The sequence below is a fragment of the Microcaecilia unicolor genome, chromosome 2, assembly GCF_901765095.1.
Source record: "Microcaecilia unicolor chromosome 2, aMicUni1.1, whole genome shotgun sequence".
NCBI classification, from domain to species: Eukaryota; Metazoa; Chordata; class Amphibia; order Gymnophiona; family Siphonopidae; genus Microcaecilia; species Microcaecilia unicolor.
The window spans coordinates 576,348,978-576,367,137 of record NC_044032.1 but is presented as its reverse complement, the minus strand read 5'-3'; the positions used below and the strand labels follow the sequence as shown (position 1 = coordinate 576,367,137).

General features: G+C 44.6%; 1 protein-coding gene across 1 annotated transcript in view; it reads right to left on the bottom strand.

Moving 5' to 3' along the window:
- Nucleotides 1-18,160, bottom strand: part of RWDD4 (RWD domain containing 4) — a 76,390-nt gene that overhangs the window by 41,603 nt on the left and 16,627 nt on the right. The window contains 5 exon segments of the mRNA XM_030191513.1: nucleotides 313-430; nucleotides 557-707; nucleotides 10,196-10,238; nucleotides 10,241-10,277; nucleotides 10,279-10,305. Coding sequence (XP_030047373.1) covers nucleotides 313-430; nucleotides 557-707; nucleotides 10,196-10,238; nucleotides 10,241-10,277; nucleotides 10,279-10,305 — 376 coding nt within the window.

Below are 18,160 nucleotides of genomic sequence, written 5' to 3'. Positions count from 1 at the left end.
AGGTAAATGAGGGCGCTAGTGGCTTCTAGCACCTGCATTTACCTTTGATCATCGAGCCATATGAGCTTTTGTCCCAGTGACACAATATAATGTTAGACCAGTAAAACTGAGTTAGGAACAGATCTAGTATTTAATTACATCTATTCCTAACTCAAATTTTACTGGTCTAACATTATATGATGTATTTTACTTTCTGTTAATATATTTTGAACCTGTTCATGCTTTTCTAATTGTTATGTAAGCTACATTGAACCTGAGTTCTACTCAGGCTAATGCGGGATATAAATGTCATAAATAAATAATCAAACAAACCTGTCTTCTCTGCTAGCTTTCGTTTCTGGGCTTTTGACAGCTGCTCCTTTTTCTCTTTTTTCTTACTTGATGAGCCTGCATTGGGAGCTTCAGCTGAGCTCTCATTTCCTAGGGATGTCTGGAGAGAAGCAAGACAGTGAAACTAGATTTCAGTAGGTCTCAAACTAAATGGGAACACATACCACAAAACTCTAAGCATCAAGAAAAAAAATTAAAGAGAGGATAAAAGCCATGGCACACTCACCAGAGTATTACTAAAAGGCTGGTGGTTCTGCATAAACTGCTCTTTGTTATCCTTGGCATACTCAAACAACGTGTACGTCATGGCAGTGCCTAGATTAGCTTCAACTTGTTCCAGTAATTTAACTAATATACTTTGCTTTATAGCAGGGGATCTGTAAGGAATTGCAAAAGTGACAGAACAATTGATGCAGAATCAAATAAAGCTATTCCAAAGAAGGTGACATTTAGTCAGTCATATGTGTTAATTTCCTTTCCTTTAGTCTGGCTGCACCATCCTGACTACTGTGTTGTATCCCCTTCCCCCCAGCAGATGGGAGGTAGAGAAATGGATTTTTCCCAGTGACACCACTGGTATAAGGGCTAATGCTCTGTGGAAAACTCCAAGCAGCAGAAGTTCCCATACACCCATGCCCATCAAAGCACTGCAGCTGTAATAAAATACACACTGATCCTTTGGTATAACATAGAACTTCGGAGCCATTGTTAGTATCGCCTTGTAGCGAAGGTTATGTTATGAAAGAAAGGCCTGTCTGTCATTTCATTTTCTTCTTTTTTTTTTCCACAATAAATGTTTATTAAGGTTTTAAGAAGGTTACATCAAAGCAAAAGAGAGAAAAGTAGAAATCTCAAACTAATCTTGTCTTATCATGTTCCCTCTTGAGCCAATCTCAGTATATATTCTTTCAACTACCCCTTCTTTATTACCCCCCTCCCACCCCACTCCCCCCCCCCCCACACTTACAATCCTCCTACCCCCCTCCTCTCGATACATTCCCCAACAAATCATCCAGATGAACCCACTCAACCGTCTTGGGATCAAACTTTCCCAACCTGCGGTCAGTTAATTTTTCCAATTCCCCCAACACGAACATTCACCAACCAAGTGGAAACAGTAGACCCATTAGATTGTTTCCAATGGGCCGCTAAAACTGACTTCGCAGCAGTGTAACAAAGTCGCTTAAGTCTTTTTTGCCATTTCAGGCTCTTCGGTTCCCCCATCCAAGGAGACACCATTTGGGTTCACAGGGACACTCAACCTCCAGAGTGGTCGCCACCAGCTGAGTTAACCCCTGCCAGTACTCCTGTATTCGGCAACAAGACCACCAGATGTGGAGGAAAGAGCCAGTCTCTTCGCCACATCTCCAACATAGATCCGCAGCCCCTGGAAACATTTTTTTTAAGTCGCTCTGGGAGATCCGCAGCCCCTGGAAACATTTTTTTAAGTCGCTCTGATGTGTAGTACCATCGCGTTAAGACTTTAAATGCATTTTCTTTGATCAGAACACATATAGAAGATTTCTTTACTTCTAGGCATATGGCTTTCCATTCATGAACACTTATTTCACACCCCAAATCCTCTTCCCATACCCTCATATATAAAAAATTAACAAACTCATCCCCTCTAGTAAGTCGGTAGAAAAGAGTAATGACTCGTCTAATTTTCCCCATAGAGGACCATAGATTCTCTAAGTGCTCACTCTCATCCGGGTCTGCCCTCAACCACCCCCTGCCCGAAAGGTAGTGCTTACTTGTAGGTATGAGAAAAGATCTGACGAGGGCAGCTCATATTCCTCTCTCAGTTCCTCAAACGAACGCATCTCTCCCCTATCTAGAAGATCCCGGAACCTAATCAGTCCCTTACGTACCCAGGAGATGTATGTCCCCTACCTAAGACTCACCTGAAAGCCTGGTTCCTGTAAGATGTGTGCAAAAGAGGATGGCGTTCGGGAGCTCCTCAGCTTAATTTTCAGCCTGCTCCATAGTGATAGCAAGTGGGATATAAATGGGTTAGTAGTCAGCTGTTTATATTCATGCTGTGAGAGAGAAGCCCAGAGAGCAGCATCAAGAGAGAAGCTACCCACAAAGCTGTGCTCTAAAGCTTTAATAGAGGACTGGGTTCCCCGTTTCCAAGTTGAAATAAACTTCAACTGTACAGCCCAGTAGTACCACTCCAAATTGGGCACTTCCCTCCCTCCCAATTCTGTCGTCGAGCCCCACATCACCCTCTTAGCCAACCTCGTCGTTCGTCTGCCCCACTCAAAACCGGAAATTTCTGACTGCAGGCGCTCCAGGGTACCAGCAACGGCCAGGATTGAAACAGAAACAGCACTCTAGGTAAAAAATTAATTTTCACTGCAGCAATCCTGCCCCACCAAGAGAGCCATCTCTCCTGCCATCCCCTCATCTCTCTCCGAAGCTGTTGAATCAAGAGGGTATAATTCAGGGCGTATGGTTTAGTCAGGTCTTTGGGAATATGTATCTCCAGGTATTGGAAGCTCTTGCCAGCCTTGCGGAACGGAAATGACCCCAGCAGCCTCCCCTCATTTACATCAGTAATTGTAATTCCCATAAACTCCGATTTATCATAGTTTATTTTAAATCCTGAGAATTTCCCAAAATTAGTTAGCTCCTGAATTATAATAGGTAGAGTCAGCTGTGGTGCATTGACATAAAATAGGATGTCAGCAGCGAAAAGGGCAATTTTATGCTCTCTCCCTCCAAGCCAAATTCCCCTGATATCGCCAGTGGCTCGTATTTTACTAGCAAAAGGTTCAATAGACAGGGCAAACAGTAAAGGGGAGAGTAGACATCCCTGCCTCATTCCCCTACTGATCAAAAAGAGTGAAGAACAACCTCCATTTATTTTTAGATGTAAAACTGGAGTTGCACAGAGACTCCGGAGCCAGCCGATAAATTTGGGTCCAAATCCCATATATCCCAATACTTCCCATAAGTATGCCCACTCAACCCTATCGAACGCCTTTTAGTGTCTGTTGTCAGCAGGGCTAGAGAGTCTGCTCGTTCGTTCGCACCCCAGAGTATATGTAGGGTCCTCCGAATGTTATCCGCCACCTGTCTACGAGAGATAAACCCTGATTGATCTTCATGAATCAACTTTGGCAAAACCCTGTTGAGGTGATCAGCTAAAATCTTAATGTCCATGTTAAGCAAGGATATAGGCCTGTACGAACCACACGCTGTAGGGTCATTTCCCGGCTTCAGGATCACCGAGATCCCCGCTTCATGCATACTCGGCAGAAATGAGCCGTCTGAGATGCAAGCATTCCCCACCCACATCAATAATGGTGTCAGCTCACCCACAAATAGCTTATAAAGCTTTGCAGTGTAACCATCTAAGCCTGAAGCTTTACACCCCTTGAGGCCTTTTATCACCCTCTTTATCTCCTCTCCCCTGATCGGTCCTTCTAGCTCCTCACTTTCCGTTAGGGATATCTTCTTCGTACCTCCCCCTGCTAAGTATTCACTAATTACTCCTTGGGAGCTTTCCACTCTTTTTGAGTATAGAGCAGTGTAGAACTGTACAAACTGGTCCGTAATTTCACTGCCCCTGAAGTACAGTTTATCTCCGGGTCTCTTTATTTTGTTTATCGTGGCCAGGTTTTGATGCCTATTTAGATGCCAGGCCAACATCCTTCCTGCCTTATTACTAAATTCATAAAATCGCTGCTGAGCCAGGCGTCTATGAAATTCCATCTGGGCAATTTGAAAATTTTGCACGGCCCCTCTACAGGTTGACAGTTGGGTCTCTACCCCAGGGTTCCTCTCCCTTTGATGTAAAGTCTCTAATTGGACCAGCTCCTTACAGAGCTTCAATTCCTGGGTTCTACTTTCCCTTTTTCTTCACGCTTCCCATTTAATCAGGTATCTCCTCACCACTGTCTTGAGAGCATCCCACAGCATCCCATCCGACACACCACCCAGATCATTAGAGAGCAAGTAGTTACGTATCACTTCACATATATCATTGCCAACTTCCTTATCTCCTAGCAAGGATTCATTTTGTCTCCAGAAAGTGTGTCTCTTTTCGCCCTGTAGGCCCTCTAAATGTACTCATACCGGGGAATGGTCCAAAGCGTATATACTCCCAATCCCTGAGTCCCTCACTTGGCCCCAGAGTGCCCATCCACACCAAAGTGCGTCAATACGTGTATATATCTTATGGGCATGGGAGTAAAAAGTGTTAAGTGTGTTGCCCTGGATGTTGTAACCTCCAGACATCTAGCAGATCTAGGGCATGGGCCAGTCTCATCAGTTTTCTTCTATGAGCTAGACTACCTCCCCCCGCCTCCCCTGGAGTGATCCAACGGTCTGGTGTTAAAGTCCCCACCCATAACCACATGCCCAACAATAAAGTCACGAAGCTTGTCTTGCAAGGATTCAAAGAACTCCCCTTGACCCACATTAGGGGCATACAGATTAATGAATGTCACTGATTGACCTCCCAGGCGACCTCTAACTGCCAGGCATCTATCTACCCGTGGCATCCAGATAGGTCTCTTCTTTAACAAAGGGATCTTATATAAATCACTAGTCCACCCTGCTCCCCCCCCCCCAGATCCTCGTGGGAGTAGTATTCATTGTATCCCCTAAAATGTAGCACATGGGTAACTTTTGCACAAGTGAGTTTCCTGCAGTAAAATTAGGTCCCACTTGAGCCTTCTTAACTCTCAATAGATAATGCTTCGTTTTCCTGGATCATTCATTCCATTAACGTTCCATGATCCCACTAATAATCCCCTCCCCCCCCATCCAACTGACCTCTACCCTTGCCGACCAGTTTGCTCCATGAGGTCGTATGGCAACGACGGGTAAGAAAGGCTCAGGATTCCCATCCAGCTGAAGGATCCTGGGAGGCCTGCAACTTAAGACAGCCAATGACTGGAAAGCTAAGACAACACTCCCTTAAACCTTTGTGATAACTGTAAACAATTATCAAGAGGGAAGATGTTGAGAGATGCTTCAGGAAAAAAGGGCACAGCACACAGGCTAACGGCAGGGCGAGCTTGTGGTTTAGTGTTTCCTGTAACAGATCACAAGCTTTAAGCTTAAGAACAAAAGAAATGTATAAGGCACTGATATAGAACTGGCTTGAACAGGCTTGGAGGAAACACCTTGTACAGGATGCACGTATGCAGAAACAAAATGTAGTTATATGTAACTGCGCAGTAATAGGGAACTGAGCGTTGTTTCCTGACGCCTAGATTGTGAGTGCTTGTGATTCATGCTCCCTTAAGAATGAATATATTTTTCCTTCTTAAGACTTTTAACCCTTTCTTTCATTCTCTTTTGTAATACTAAATAAAGCCAGCTTGATTTACTACTACTACTTTATTTCAGGTATGCAGCCTTGGGTCCCCGAAGGTACTGCCTGCTTTGGACCTCGAACAATCGTGTTGGATGTGTGGTGGTTTACATTCATTGCATGGCTAGTCGAAAAGGAAAGCCTGATCTGAGGGCTTTGGAGCAACCTCCCAGCAATATGGTGCTGCATTACGTGGAGCTCCATGAATTGGGAGAAGCCAGAGCGCTACAGGGGAAGAAGACGACACCCGCCCTGCACGATTGGTGAATTACGAGGCTGGTTTGAATCAACTGAAAGCCGCCCAGCAGGCTCTTAAACAAGAATTACACCACGATGTGAGTAATCTTAGTAAAGTGGTGGCAGATATGGGCCATAAACTAATTGCTTTTTAAGAGAGAATGATATATACAATGGTGAGCTAGAAACCTTACAAGGAAAATGTACAGCTTTGGAGGCTAAAAGACTGAGGATGGGGAGAACAGAGTACGCCTTAACAATTTACGAGCTCGAGTACTGAAAACTGATGCACTTATCAAGCTGCAACAGCTTCAGAGCAATCTCCCAGCAATATGAAGCCACAGCACGTGGAGCTCCATGAATTGGGAGAAGCCAGGGTGCTACGGGGGATGAAGAAGATGCCCGCCCTGCGGGACATGGTGAATTACAAGGCTGGTCTGATCAACTGAAAGCCGCCAAGCAGGCTCTCAAACAAGAATTACACCACAATGTGAGTAATCTTAGTGGCAGATATGGGCCATAAACTGAATGTTTTTGAATACAGTGATAGATCATGATGGTGAGATGGAGATCTTACAAGGAAAACATACAGATTTGACCTTACAAGAAAAATGTACAGCTTTAGAGGCTAAGCAAGAGGAGTTAAAGATCGAGAATGGGGAAAACAGAGCACACTGTAACAATTTACAAGCTTAAGTATCAGAGTGCAGGAGATAGCACTAATGGAGGAATATTTGCCACCATTTCATCTTGGCGGCAGATCCAGAGAGTGTCTTGCCTGAGATTGACTTTGAGTGGGTCAGTCGGGCTTTGAGCTCGAGAATCGGGGAGTACCCCAGGATCTTGTGGATTGCTTCTTACGTTTCCTCCAGAAGGAACAAGTTCTGCAAGAAGTGCGGAAGGTCAACCGTATTCTATGGGAGGGCTACAAAGTGGAACTCTTTTCGGACATGTCTGCTTTGATGATGAGGAAACAGCTTGAATTCCATGACATCACTCGCTGTCTAGCCTCTCGTGATATGCACTACCATTGGCATTATCCATTTGGCCTATATCTACTCTCAGTAATGTTCTACACAAAGTAACACCACCGGCAGAGGCCCGCTCATTGCTGCAGGAAGCCAAGCTGTTCATTGCCACAGAGGACAGCGATCAGGGTGACACTCGAGGACTCCAACCCCCCTCCCCCCAGTGATCTCAGTGCTGGCACTGGGGTCCCCAGAAAGGGAAAAGGCTACAGCGTAGCACTGATGGCTCCCCTACCATACAAGATGATGCTGAATGAGTGGTCCTCGTACATTGTGAAGACTTCAACACTGTACTACGGTGGTTTTGCTTTGTATTTTACTTGTGGTGTTCTATAGCCATTTAGTGATTTTGGAGTGTCAATTTCTTTCAGGTTTGATGAAGACTAACAGTATTAATGGTGGGGGGCACCCACACTATGTAGGCAGGGGAGTCAGGAGGGTCCTGGGGGCGGGTGCTGCTTTCTCCTTAAGACTATTTATGCCAAACCATTAGCTTGTTTGCAGATTAATGGGGGTTGTATGGATAGTTTTGAGTTGCATAGAGGAACCCGTCAGGGATGGGCTCTCACCACTCCTGTTCGCTCTTGCCTTGGAACCTTTGGCCCATCAGATCTGCCAAACTGGGGATATTCAGGGTATTCAGAGTGGGACGGTCCACACTAAGCTTCTGCTCTTTGCAGACAATGTTTTACTAACTCTAACCAACCCATGCAAATCCTGAGTGGTTTAGAACAAGTAGAGGTAAATTGATATTTTACTCGTTCCAAAAGTACAAAGACTAGGAGACACTCAAGGAATTTACATGGAAATACTTTTAAAACAAATAAGAGGAAAATTTTTTTCACTCAATGAATGGTTAAGGACATGTATTGCCACGCCTTTTGAAAATCCAGATACACAATATCAACCGGCTCACCTTTATCCACATGTTTGTTCACCCCTTCAAAGAAATGTAATAGATTGGTGAGGAAAGATTTCCCTTCACTAAATCCATGTTGGCTTTGTCTCGTTAATCCATGCTTTGAATATGCTCTGTAATTTTGTTCTTTATAATAGTCTCTACCATTTTGCCCCGGCACCGACATCAGACTCACTGGTCTATAATTTCCCGGATCTCCTCTGAAACCTTTTTTTAAATATCGGCGTACATGGGCTACCCTCCAATCTTCTAGTATCACACTCGATTTTAAAGATAAATTACATACAGTATTACTAACAATAGTTCCACCAGTTCATTTTTCAAGTCTATCAGTACTCTGGGATGAACACCATCTGGTCCAGGAGACTTGCTACTCTTCAATTTGTGAAACTGCCCCATTACATCCTCTAGGTTTATAGAGATTTCAGTCAGTTTCTCCGACTTGTCAGCTTCGAATACCATTTCTGGCACAGGTATCTCTCCCAAATCCTCCTCGGTAAAGACCGAAGCAAATAATTAATTTAATCTCTCCGCTATGGCATTGGAACTCTTGCAAGAGGATGTAGTAACAGTGGTTAGCGTATCTGGGTTAAAAAAAAGGTTTGGACAAATTCCTGGAGGAAAAGTCCATAGTCTGCTATTGAGACAGAAACGGGGAAGCAACTGCTTGCCCTGGGATTGGTAGCATGGAATTTTGTTGCTAGCTTGGTTCTGCCAGGTACTTGTGACCTGGCTTGGCCACTGTTTAGAAATCAGGATACTGGGCTAGATGGACCTTGGTCTACCCCAGCATGGCTACTCAGTGTTCTTATGTATGTAAATCCTTTTAGCTTGGCACAGAGAAGGCCACAAAAGCTGGGTGGAGACTGAACGCGGCCCATATCTTCCTGCTTTGTGTGCACAGCTCCCGTGGATCCCCACTCCACTGCCAGGGTTGCTAATCCCTACTTACAACTCACCCTATATCACTGGATCCAGGCTCAGGGCCTTCACTTAAAAGGGCACCAGTATTTTTGGGCCACCCCTATCATGGCGACGAGGGGTTCCCTGTGGGTGCACAGAATCCCCGGTATCGGGCCTGGGCCAATTGGTGGAGGATGGGAAAGTGCTGGCCTTCACTGAACTCAGAGAAATTTGGTTTGGCACCTTGGGATTTTTTTCCACTATAGAGAGGCCTTAGACTTTATCCATAGTCGTGCCCTCAATGAGCTGGGACAAGAAGAGACCTTTTTGGAGTGGGCCATGAATGGAAGCACCGGGCAGGGATGTCTCTCTAGGTTCTACCGGGCATTGCTATTACAATCTGCCCCACCTAGTAAACGTATACCTCTCTGCAAGGCCTGCTAGGAACTACTTATACTACTAAGGAGTGGATGAAATCTTTAAGCACCTCCTTAAGGTTTCTATAGCTAGCAATCTTATTGAGAATGGTTACATAATGTGGAGTTCAAGCTGTGAGCCATGTCAATTAAATTGCCCATGGCAATGACTTAAGGCTGCAGAGCCATGCTCTGCGCTCTACCAGGTCGGTGTCCTGATTTTGGCTAGATGGGCTGGAGTGGACTTCGAGGGAAACTCAAGTAGTTTCAGAAATAAGACCAGTGCCTGGCAAACTTCTGCAGTCTGTGCCCCCAAAATTGCAATAACAGATCAAGATCAGGTATGGCATATGTTAACTTATAGCATATACTATAATGCAATATATCTTGCTGGGCAGGTTGGATGAACCATGCGGGTCTTAACTTATATGTTTCATACTGTTATAATCACCAAATGATCCTGACATCAATTTACTGTGGTTTGCGAACTGAGAACTTGAAAGCAAGGACAGAAAAAAAAAAAAAAAAAAAAAAAGCACAAAAGAGCCCTCAAGACTGGAACATGTGGACATCTTTAATGCCAAACTTGAGAGGAAGGGCCATTAGGCTCAACCAAGCAGTGTAGCCATAACCTGCATAGATGGGGGAGATAGGCAAAGAACGAGATGCACCAGCCTGCACACCTATCATCCACTGGAAGTATAGAAAATACAGAAGTTTTCCACAGAGCACCAGCCTCGATACTGACGCTGTCACTGGGAAAAGTCAGTTCTCTCTCAAACCTGCAGGCAGGAAGCGGATACAACCCAATAATCAGGATGGTGCAGCCTAGATGCTAGAATAAAGATTTTAAAATGTTGTAAACTGACACACTGCAAGCAGGTACGCAGTTTCTCTCCACTGGCTTTCAAACATTTCATCACATCAACTGGCCCGCAGGATTTAGGAGAAGTCATTTATTACCTTCAAAACCAAAGTCTGCTCAAATTTAAGATGCAGAAACAAAAGAAAAAAAAGTAAACACACTACTTACATACTATTGTTGAAGAAAGCATTCATAGATATGGTTGGTGCAGTTCTGGATATGTTTTTGGCCAAGAAACTTCTATTAGGAATGCTTTTTGGATCTCCATTATCACCAACCTAAAAGAAAATAAGGTTAACATGAAATTGTGTTGTTTCATTCAATATGCAACTATGCAGATCAAGCAAAAATCAAATACACAACATGAACATTCTCTAATCTCATTATATACTGCAGTTCATAAGTGTGTGTAAAATATTTGATATACAGAAATAGATGAATACACATTTCTTGAAGTCTGACCTTTTTTGGGATGAGATCAAATGGAAAATGTGCCTCTAATGATGATTACCACTATTTCATACCACCAATCTCAACAGAATAGTGAATCTCTTCATAAAGTTAAGAAATCCCAATAAAGAAATAAAACAAATATTCACCCAAACACTGCTTCCAGTCAACTTTCTATCCCATCCTTACTAACATGAAAAGCACAATTATGAATGGATCATGAAATAGAAGAGAGAGAAAAATGCAGATGAATGCGTGCTGTGTGCAGTTTTTTTTAAATCTGCACAATAAACTGAAGGTGAAAGAATGGTGGTATATTGTTCTGGAAATATAAATGAAAAAATAAAACCCAGCCTAAATATTATAGTATTTTTGTGTTGCATATGAGCAGAACGGGCCCACCATCTTGGACCCTTGAGCAAGCACAGGCTTTGTGTTAGGGTACTCTATCTGGAAATCGGGATATTCCTGGTGGGCCCATGCCTGGCAACTGTGGAAAGCGATGCAGGGGTACAGAAAACATGCTTCCAGCATTAGAACTACTATTCCTTCTCAGATAAGAGTTAAAAGGAATAAACTGTTGGGCAAGATGCAATCACAGAGAATATACTCCTACTCTCCCTCCCTCCCCCCACCACCTGCAGCCTCAGCTTGGCCCTGCCTCTCCCTTTGCTAGAGACAGATCCAAGAGCATGTAGTGGTGCTTTTCACCACATTGAGGTGTAGGGTGGGATTTACCCAGACATCAGGCTCATGCAAGGCTGATCTGCAAGCACAGCCCAGGTAGAGCTTATCAAGGAGTCAGTCTGTGAGAGGTCAAGCTGCAGGCTGACCAGCCTTCAGCAGCTTGAGCAAGCTTTATAGAGAGGTATAACACTAGCCCTCTTCCCCATACATGCTGAGCACACCCAGTAGTCCACAAAGAAAATTAGATCTTACCTGCTAATTTTCTTTCCTTTAGTCTAAAAAGATCAGTCCAGAACTTGTGGGTTTTGTGCATCTACCAGCAGGTAGAAATAGAGAGTACAAATAGAGCTCTGCCATAAAGGACTCTATGTAGCTGCCTCAATTTAGTATTTCCATAACCGAGCAGTGTAACTTACTGGAGAAAATAATTTATTATCTCCTGCCTCCTTTATAAAACTCAACAATGTAAAGAGGTACAACCGTAAGGTAAAATTATGTATCATACCTGATAATTTTCTTTCCATTAATCATAGCTGATCAATCCATAGACTGGTGGGTTGTGTCCATCTACCAGCAGGTGGAGATAGAGAGCAATCCTTTTGCCTCCCTATATGTGGTCATGTGCTGCCGGAAACTCCTCAGTATGTCGATATCAAAGCTCCATCCGCAGGACTCAGCACTTAGAGAATTACACCCACAAAGGGACACTCTGCCCAGCTCACCACCGCCGAAACGGGGGAGGGGAATTAACCCAGCTCATCCCACACAAGTGGGGGAGGGGAATCCGTCCAGCTCATCCCCGCGGAGCGGGGGGAGGAACACCACACCCGCCGATGCGGGGGGATCTGGCTTATCCTGCAACCGCAACCGCGGGAGGAGCTGACTGACCCTAACACCGCCGAAGCGGGAGGGGTACAAAGCTGCCCTACAGCCGCACGAAGCGGGGAGGGAGTGCCGGCAGAATTTAAATCTCAATCCAGCCCCGTAAAACGGAGGGGAGAGGAATGCAGCAGCTCACTGTAACACAAACTGTCTCAAACTCTTGAAGAATCCAAGTGAAAAAATAACTTGAACACGAAGTCTTCCTGAACAGGAACTGAAGACTAAACTTGAATCTGAAATGCAACCCTGTTATCTTTAAGCTGCTGCCTTTTAAAGATAAGTTAATGTCAAGAAGTAATATATTTATATACTTTTGCGAATTAGCACAGTTTTGGGATATAAAAGATGCAAAAATAAGTAAAAAAGAAGGAAGGGGATTGTATGAGGATTTGCACCACACCATTTCGCCTGTAGCGATAGAACAAGATTGTTCATATGGTTGTGAGAGGCAGTTAATCTGATAATCCCCATGCACCAGATGGTGTGTTCAAAAATCCTGTTTTCTATATAGATGTTTGGGACATTAATCATATGCTATGGTAAGGGATAAAATGGGCATAAGGGATAAATGGAAGTATACTGAATGCCTGTTTCAAAAGCGGAAGCAGTAAAAAAGTTTAAAAACGTAATTGTGCCCAAGAATCTTACCTAGCACTGCTGCCTTTTAAATACATGTGATGCCAGGAACGAGAAGCCTGTGTGCATCTCAATGACAATGCAATGACGTCACAGAAGTATATTGGATACTGAAACTCTACTGTATATATATATTTTTTTTTTTTAAAAAGGAGACAGGAGGACAAAGTGAAAAGGGAATGTGTGTGTTGTGTGTGTGGGGGGTACCTGGCACCATCATATGTACCCCTAAAAAAGGGCCACAGGACCACTTACCTTTCCCCGACTCAACTGAAACACCAAGAACTAGGTCAGGAACTTGTGTCTGAAGAAGTCCAAGAGCTGTACAGGTTACCTTCTACCATCTGCTGGAGATAGAGAAATACAGAACTGAGGCAGCTGCAGTGTCCTTTATGGCAGAGCTCTGTTCGTATTCTTTAACTCCACCTGTTGGTAGACAGACATAATCCACAAGTTCTGGATTGATCTGTTAGCGATGTTAAGGAAGGAGGGTGTTTAACAAGGACAGAGGAGATAAGAAAGGTAAAGAGAATACTGAAGAGGAACAGCATTCCACTACCCATTCCCTCCCTCTAAAGTCAAGTCTATCTCAGGCTTTTTAAAGATAATGCCAGAATCCAAACTGCTGAGGCCACATTTGTGTGTCAATGTTTTTTGCCCAAGTAGCTTTTAGGTGACTGCTTACGAACATTCTGTTACCTGCCTATTCGAAAATATTTTCTAGTACTAAACTAAGATCAATGCTTCTTATATCTAAGATTTTTATATGAATGCAAATCAGAATACCATAATTCAGTACAGAGATCAATAGCATAACTGTGTCTTAAATAGTCTGCTAGGGGATATGCTAGGGGATAACCTAAGTTCCTCATTAAAAGCCCACAGCTTTCCAATGAAAGTCGTTGAGCTACACAATGCTAACTGGATTTAGTTTTTCACAGTTAGCATTCAGAATAAAACATAATATCAAAATAAAGGGGTATTAAAAATGGGAAGGGGGAGAAGTAGCCAACAGGAAATTCAGTGCTTTCATAGGCACCACAAACTGGTATGAATACATCACGATGCCCTTCATACAGAGGCTGGTGCCAGCAACAGTAACAAGACGCTGGGGCTTTGCTTTCTCTTTCCATGTTCTTCTCTCCTCTTGTAACATTTCTCTTTGCAACTGTCTTCATCGTCCTTCTATAGCTTCTCAACCATATTATCGCTCTGTGTATTCCCACGTCACTCCTCTTCTGGTCTGAGCCCCTGGTTTCCCCTTTCTCTTCTTTAGCACCATCTTTCCCTATCCACTGTTGCAGGTATTGTGGTATAGTGCCAGCACAAGAACAAGATACTGAGGCAAGTTTCTACTGGTAGGAAGCAGTTAAGCGCTGCTGCTGCCTTCAAACACTCTCATGATCTTTTAGACACGAGCCCTCATACTGATAAATAGTGGGTCCATGAGAGAAAGCAGGAGCAATATTTGAGTGAAGCGCTCTTTGCTGGTCGGCAGACCACTGGCAACTCACATGCTCGCCTCCTTGAAGGTCCTGTACTTGTTAGTCTGTGCTGATGTTTCCCTCATCCCATATACCATTAATTCTTTAGATCAGAGCTTGACAAATCCCAGGCGTCAGGTCACCATGGTGACTAGAAATTTGTCCCTGGCACCTGGGATATTTTGCTGGTTTAAAAGCATTTTTGGCTCATGCTGCTACTGCTGAAGCAGGAAATTCTGCATTTTTGTGTTGCAAGGCCCTGCTTAAGTCCAAGCCACACAATGCAGGAACTCTCACATTGCTCTCAAATCTGGCAAGGCAAGTGTGAGAGTTCCTGCAGTAGGTGGCTCAGACTCGCACAGAGCCACACCATGCTTGGAAGAGGAAATCTTGTTACTGTCAGCAGGGTAGCAGGTAGCTCTGATGGCTAGTAGGAGAGAGGTAGGCTGCCTTGCTGGGGATAGGGATAGGGACGGAGGGGGGGAGGGGAGGGAAGTTGCCTGGCTTGGTGGGTTACAGGCTGGGGAAGGGGGTGGGTCGCTGCGAGCCTGGCATGCTGGGGTAAAGGCTAAGGGGGGGGGGGGGGTGCACAGGGTAGGTGCCTGGTTTGGCTGGGGGGAGGGGTGAAGGCAGTGATTGTCCTCCTGGGTGTTGAGGGCAAGATGAAGTGAGGCATAAGCATCAGAATGGGGGTGGGGGGGGGGGGGGGAGCAGCCACAGATGCCATGACACTCCCAAAACTTTCTTCCCTGCCTCTCTCACTACGTTAATTCCCCTACCTTGCTCCCCAGGGCAGTGACTATCAGTTCCTTAAGAGGAACTGAGCAGCTGGCTTGCATGGTGCCTAGAGCATTTATACATATTCAAGGCCTGCCTGCTCCAGTCCCCTCCAGCTGGCCAGCCTTGAGGTGACAGGAGAAGGGAAATTGAAAAAAAAAAAAGTCTCAGTCACTGGCTCCTTAATCCTAAGAAAATTTGACAAGGTTTGACTTGACCACAGCTGCCATGGGGTCCCAATTTTTGAGAGGGAGATTGTAGCACACGCCCACATCCCGCCCCACTTTGCACTGGCTCCACCCACTCTACATGGCTCCACCCCCTGGCACACCTCAAACCCACAGCCATTTCAGAAAATAATTTATTTAATAGCCTAACACCCTTTTCAATTAGCTTTCAGAGGCCAAAACCTCCTGCCTCAGGTCAGTATAATGCTGTTATGGTATCCTCTCCTGACCCGAGGAAGGAAATATTGGTCTCTGAAACTTTATTAACACAGCTACCATATTACTTTATCCTAAATTAAAAATAAAATTATTTTCATTACCTTTGTTGTAGGGCCATTTACTTTTCCCAATTGTGTTGCTCCCAGCCTCTTGATTCTGCTTTCCTTCGTCTTCTCTCAACTCTTTTGCCAGGGTTTCCTGGCCATTTGTCATTTTTCTCTCCTTTTTCCTAGTTTTCTTCAATATTTTTCTGCCTCTCTCTCTGTGCAGATTTAATTCATTCTTGCTATCCATTTTTTAATTTCCTTCTTTTTACTTCATCTACCTATGGATTTTTCATCTTTTCCTCACCCTTGTTCTCCCCGTGCCCCTTCCTCTTATTCTCCAGTCTTTCACCACTCCCCTTTTCCATCCAGCTCTCCTCTTTCTCTCCCCATCCTTCCAGTGTCTCCCCTCTTTCTTTCTGCATCCTTCCATCCAGTGTCTCCTCTTTCTCCCTACCCTTCCATCCAGCGTCTTCTCTCTCTCTCCCCATCCTTCCATCTGTCTCTCCCCCTCCTTCTATCCAGTGTCTCTCTACCCTTTTCTGTTGTGTCCTTTCTCTTTCCACATCCTTTCAGTCTCTCCCCCCTTTCATCCATCTCCCCTCTTTCTCTCCCCATCCTTCCATCCATCTACCTCCCTCTCCCGATCCTTCCATCCAGTGTCTCTCTCTCTCCCCTTCTTTCCTTCCAGTGTCTCTCTCTCTACCCTTTTACATTCATCATTTCCCCTGCTTTCTCCCCATCCTTCAATGTCTCTTCTGTTTCTCTCCCTACTCTTCCTTCCAGTGTCTTCCCTCTTTCTGATCTCAGCCAGGATCCCCCCCCTTTCTCCCCATCCTTATCACCAGCAGCTTCTCTCTTTCTCCAGCCCTTCTCCATCTCCCCTCATTCTCTCCCCACTCTATTTTATCTCCTGCCTCTCGCTTCATCTCCCCGCCTTCTCTCCCCACTCTATTTTACCTCTTGCCTCCCGCTCCTCCTTCCACCAGATCTTCATTTCTTGGCCACTGCTGCTTCTCCTGTTGAGCAGCAGCGGCCGCGCCAAAAAAAAAAAAAAAAAGAGCTAACAAAATAAAAATTGAAAAAAAAAGCAAGTGCGGCACTGCAGGCAGCCTTCAGGCATTGGCTCTCTGCTCTGCAGCTGCTCCTCTCTCCTCTCTCTGTCCCCAGAGGAGCGCAGAGTAGCAGGAAGTCGATCTCAACTTCCTGCTGCAGCACTAGTGACGTGAGAGGAGAAAGGAGCAGCTGCAGAGCAGTAAGCCAATGCCTAAAGGCTTCCTGCGGTGCCCCGCTTGCTTTAAAAAAATTTTTTGTTAGTTTTTTTTCCAACAGTGGCTGGAAATGGAGGGAGCTTAGCGCCGCCGCATGTTTTGGCGGGAGATGACCCGCCAAAGCAGGAGTCTCCCGCTGAATGCGAGAGACTTGGCAGGTCTGTTAGACCATATTGCAAACCACCCTAATGTGATCAACAAAGCACAGTATACCAAATTTGTAAGTAAATAAGCAAACAAATGTTAGTCTCAACTTCCAGAACTTGAAAATCAATTCTGTAACCAAGGCAGGGAGGAGTTTATACATTACTGTTGCCTGAGTTGACTTTGGTTGTCAGTGTTATGAAGCATTCTTCATGAATATTCAGTTCACTACAAAAGGAAAAATTATGTATTACCTGATAATTTTCTTTATTTTATTTATACCAAACTTTCTTTAGTAGCAGCAGAAGAATCCATAAACTGGTGGGTTGTGTCCATCTACTGGCATGTGGAGATAAAGATCACTGAACTGAACTCAGGCCCCGATGCACAAAAACTTACCAGGCCAGCAACATGCATTTCTGACTGGTTCAGGTTTGTTTAGCGAGCAGGGAATCCAGTGATGAATGCACAAAGGGGCTCTGTGGGCTGTTCTTCTTCCACAGTAGCAGCTAACAGGAATCATATGCTAATGTACTACAATGAGCTAATTACTATTCAAATGAGCATTCCAAGGAATGTACAGCTGTGTGTAAACGATGCATAGAAAGGCCCACCTACTTTTCACAATCAAAATTTAACAAGAGGTCTAGAGCAGCTGTAGCCTCTCTTGCCTCTGCTTCCACCCTTCTTCCTCCATCGCAGCTCCATCTCCTTCTCTCGAAGGCTGGGGGCAGCTTCATGTGTGTATGAAAGCAGTGTGTGGAACACACAGCTTTCACACACTAACAAAAATAAACAAAAAAAATCTCCATACACAAATGGCTCTTGCCCGGGTCCTCTGCTTGTCCTGTAAAGAGGCAGCAGCTGCTGGTTTCCAAATCTGGGGCATTGTCAGGATAGTTAAATGACAAGCAGGACATGAAAAAAAAAAAGAAGGGCTGTGCCAGTCCAGCTGACGTGCTTTGAGCTTTGCTTCCATGGATCTGGTGCAAACGTGTCTTTCTGTAAGGTAGCACTAGTAAAGAAGCCAAGAGAGAGATACATCTGGCGAATGTGCAAGCAGCATAACAAATGGCTAAAAATGTAAGGAGGGGCGACAAAAATTTCTTCAGGTATATTAGTGAAAGGAGGAAGACTAAAAACGGAATTGTGAGACTGAAAGATGCTGCGAACCGCTATGCAGATGAAGAAAAAGCAAATTTGCTAAACAGATAATTTTGGTCTGTTTTCACAGAAGAAAATCCTGGAGAAGGACCACGATTGACTGGCAAAAGTACATATGAGAATGAAGTGGATATAGCACCGTTCACAG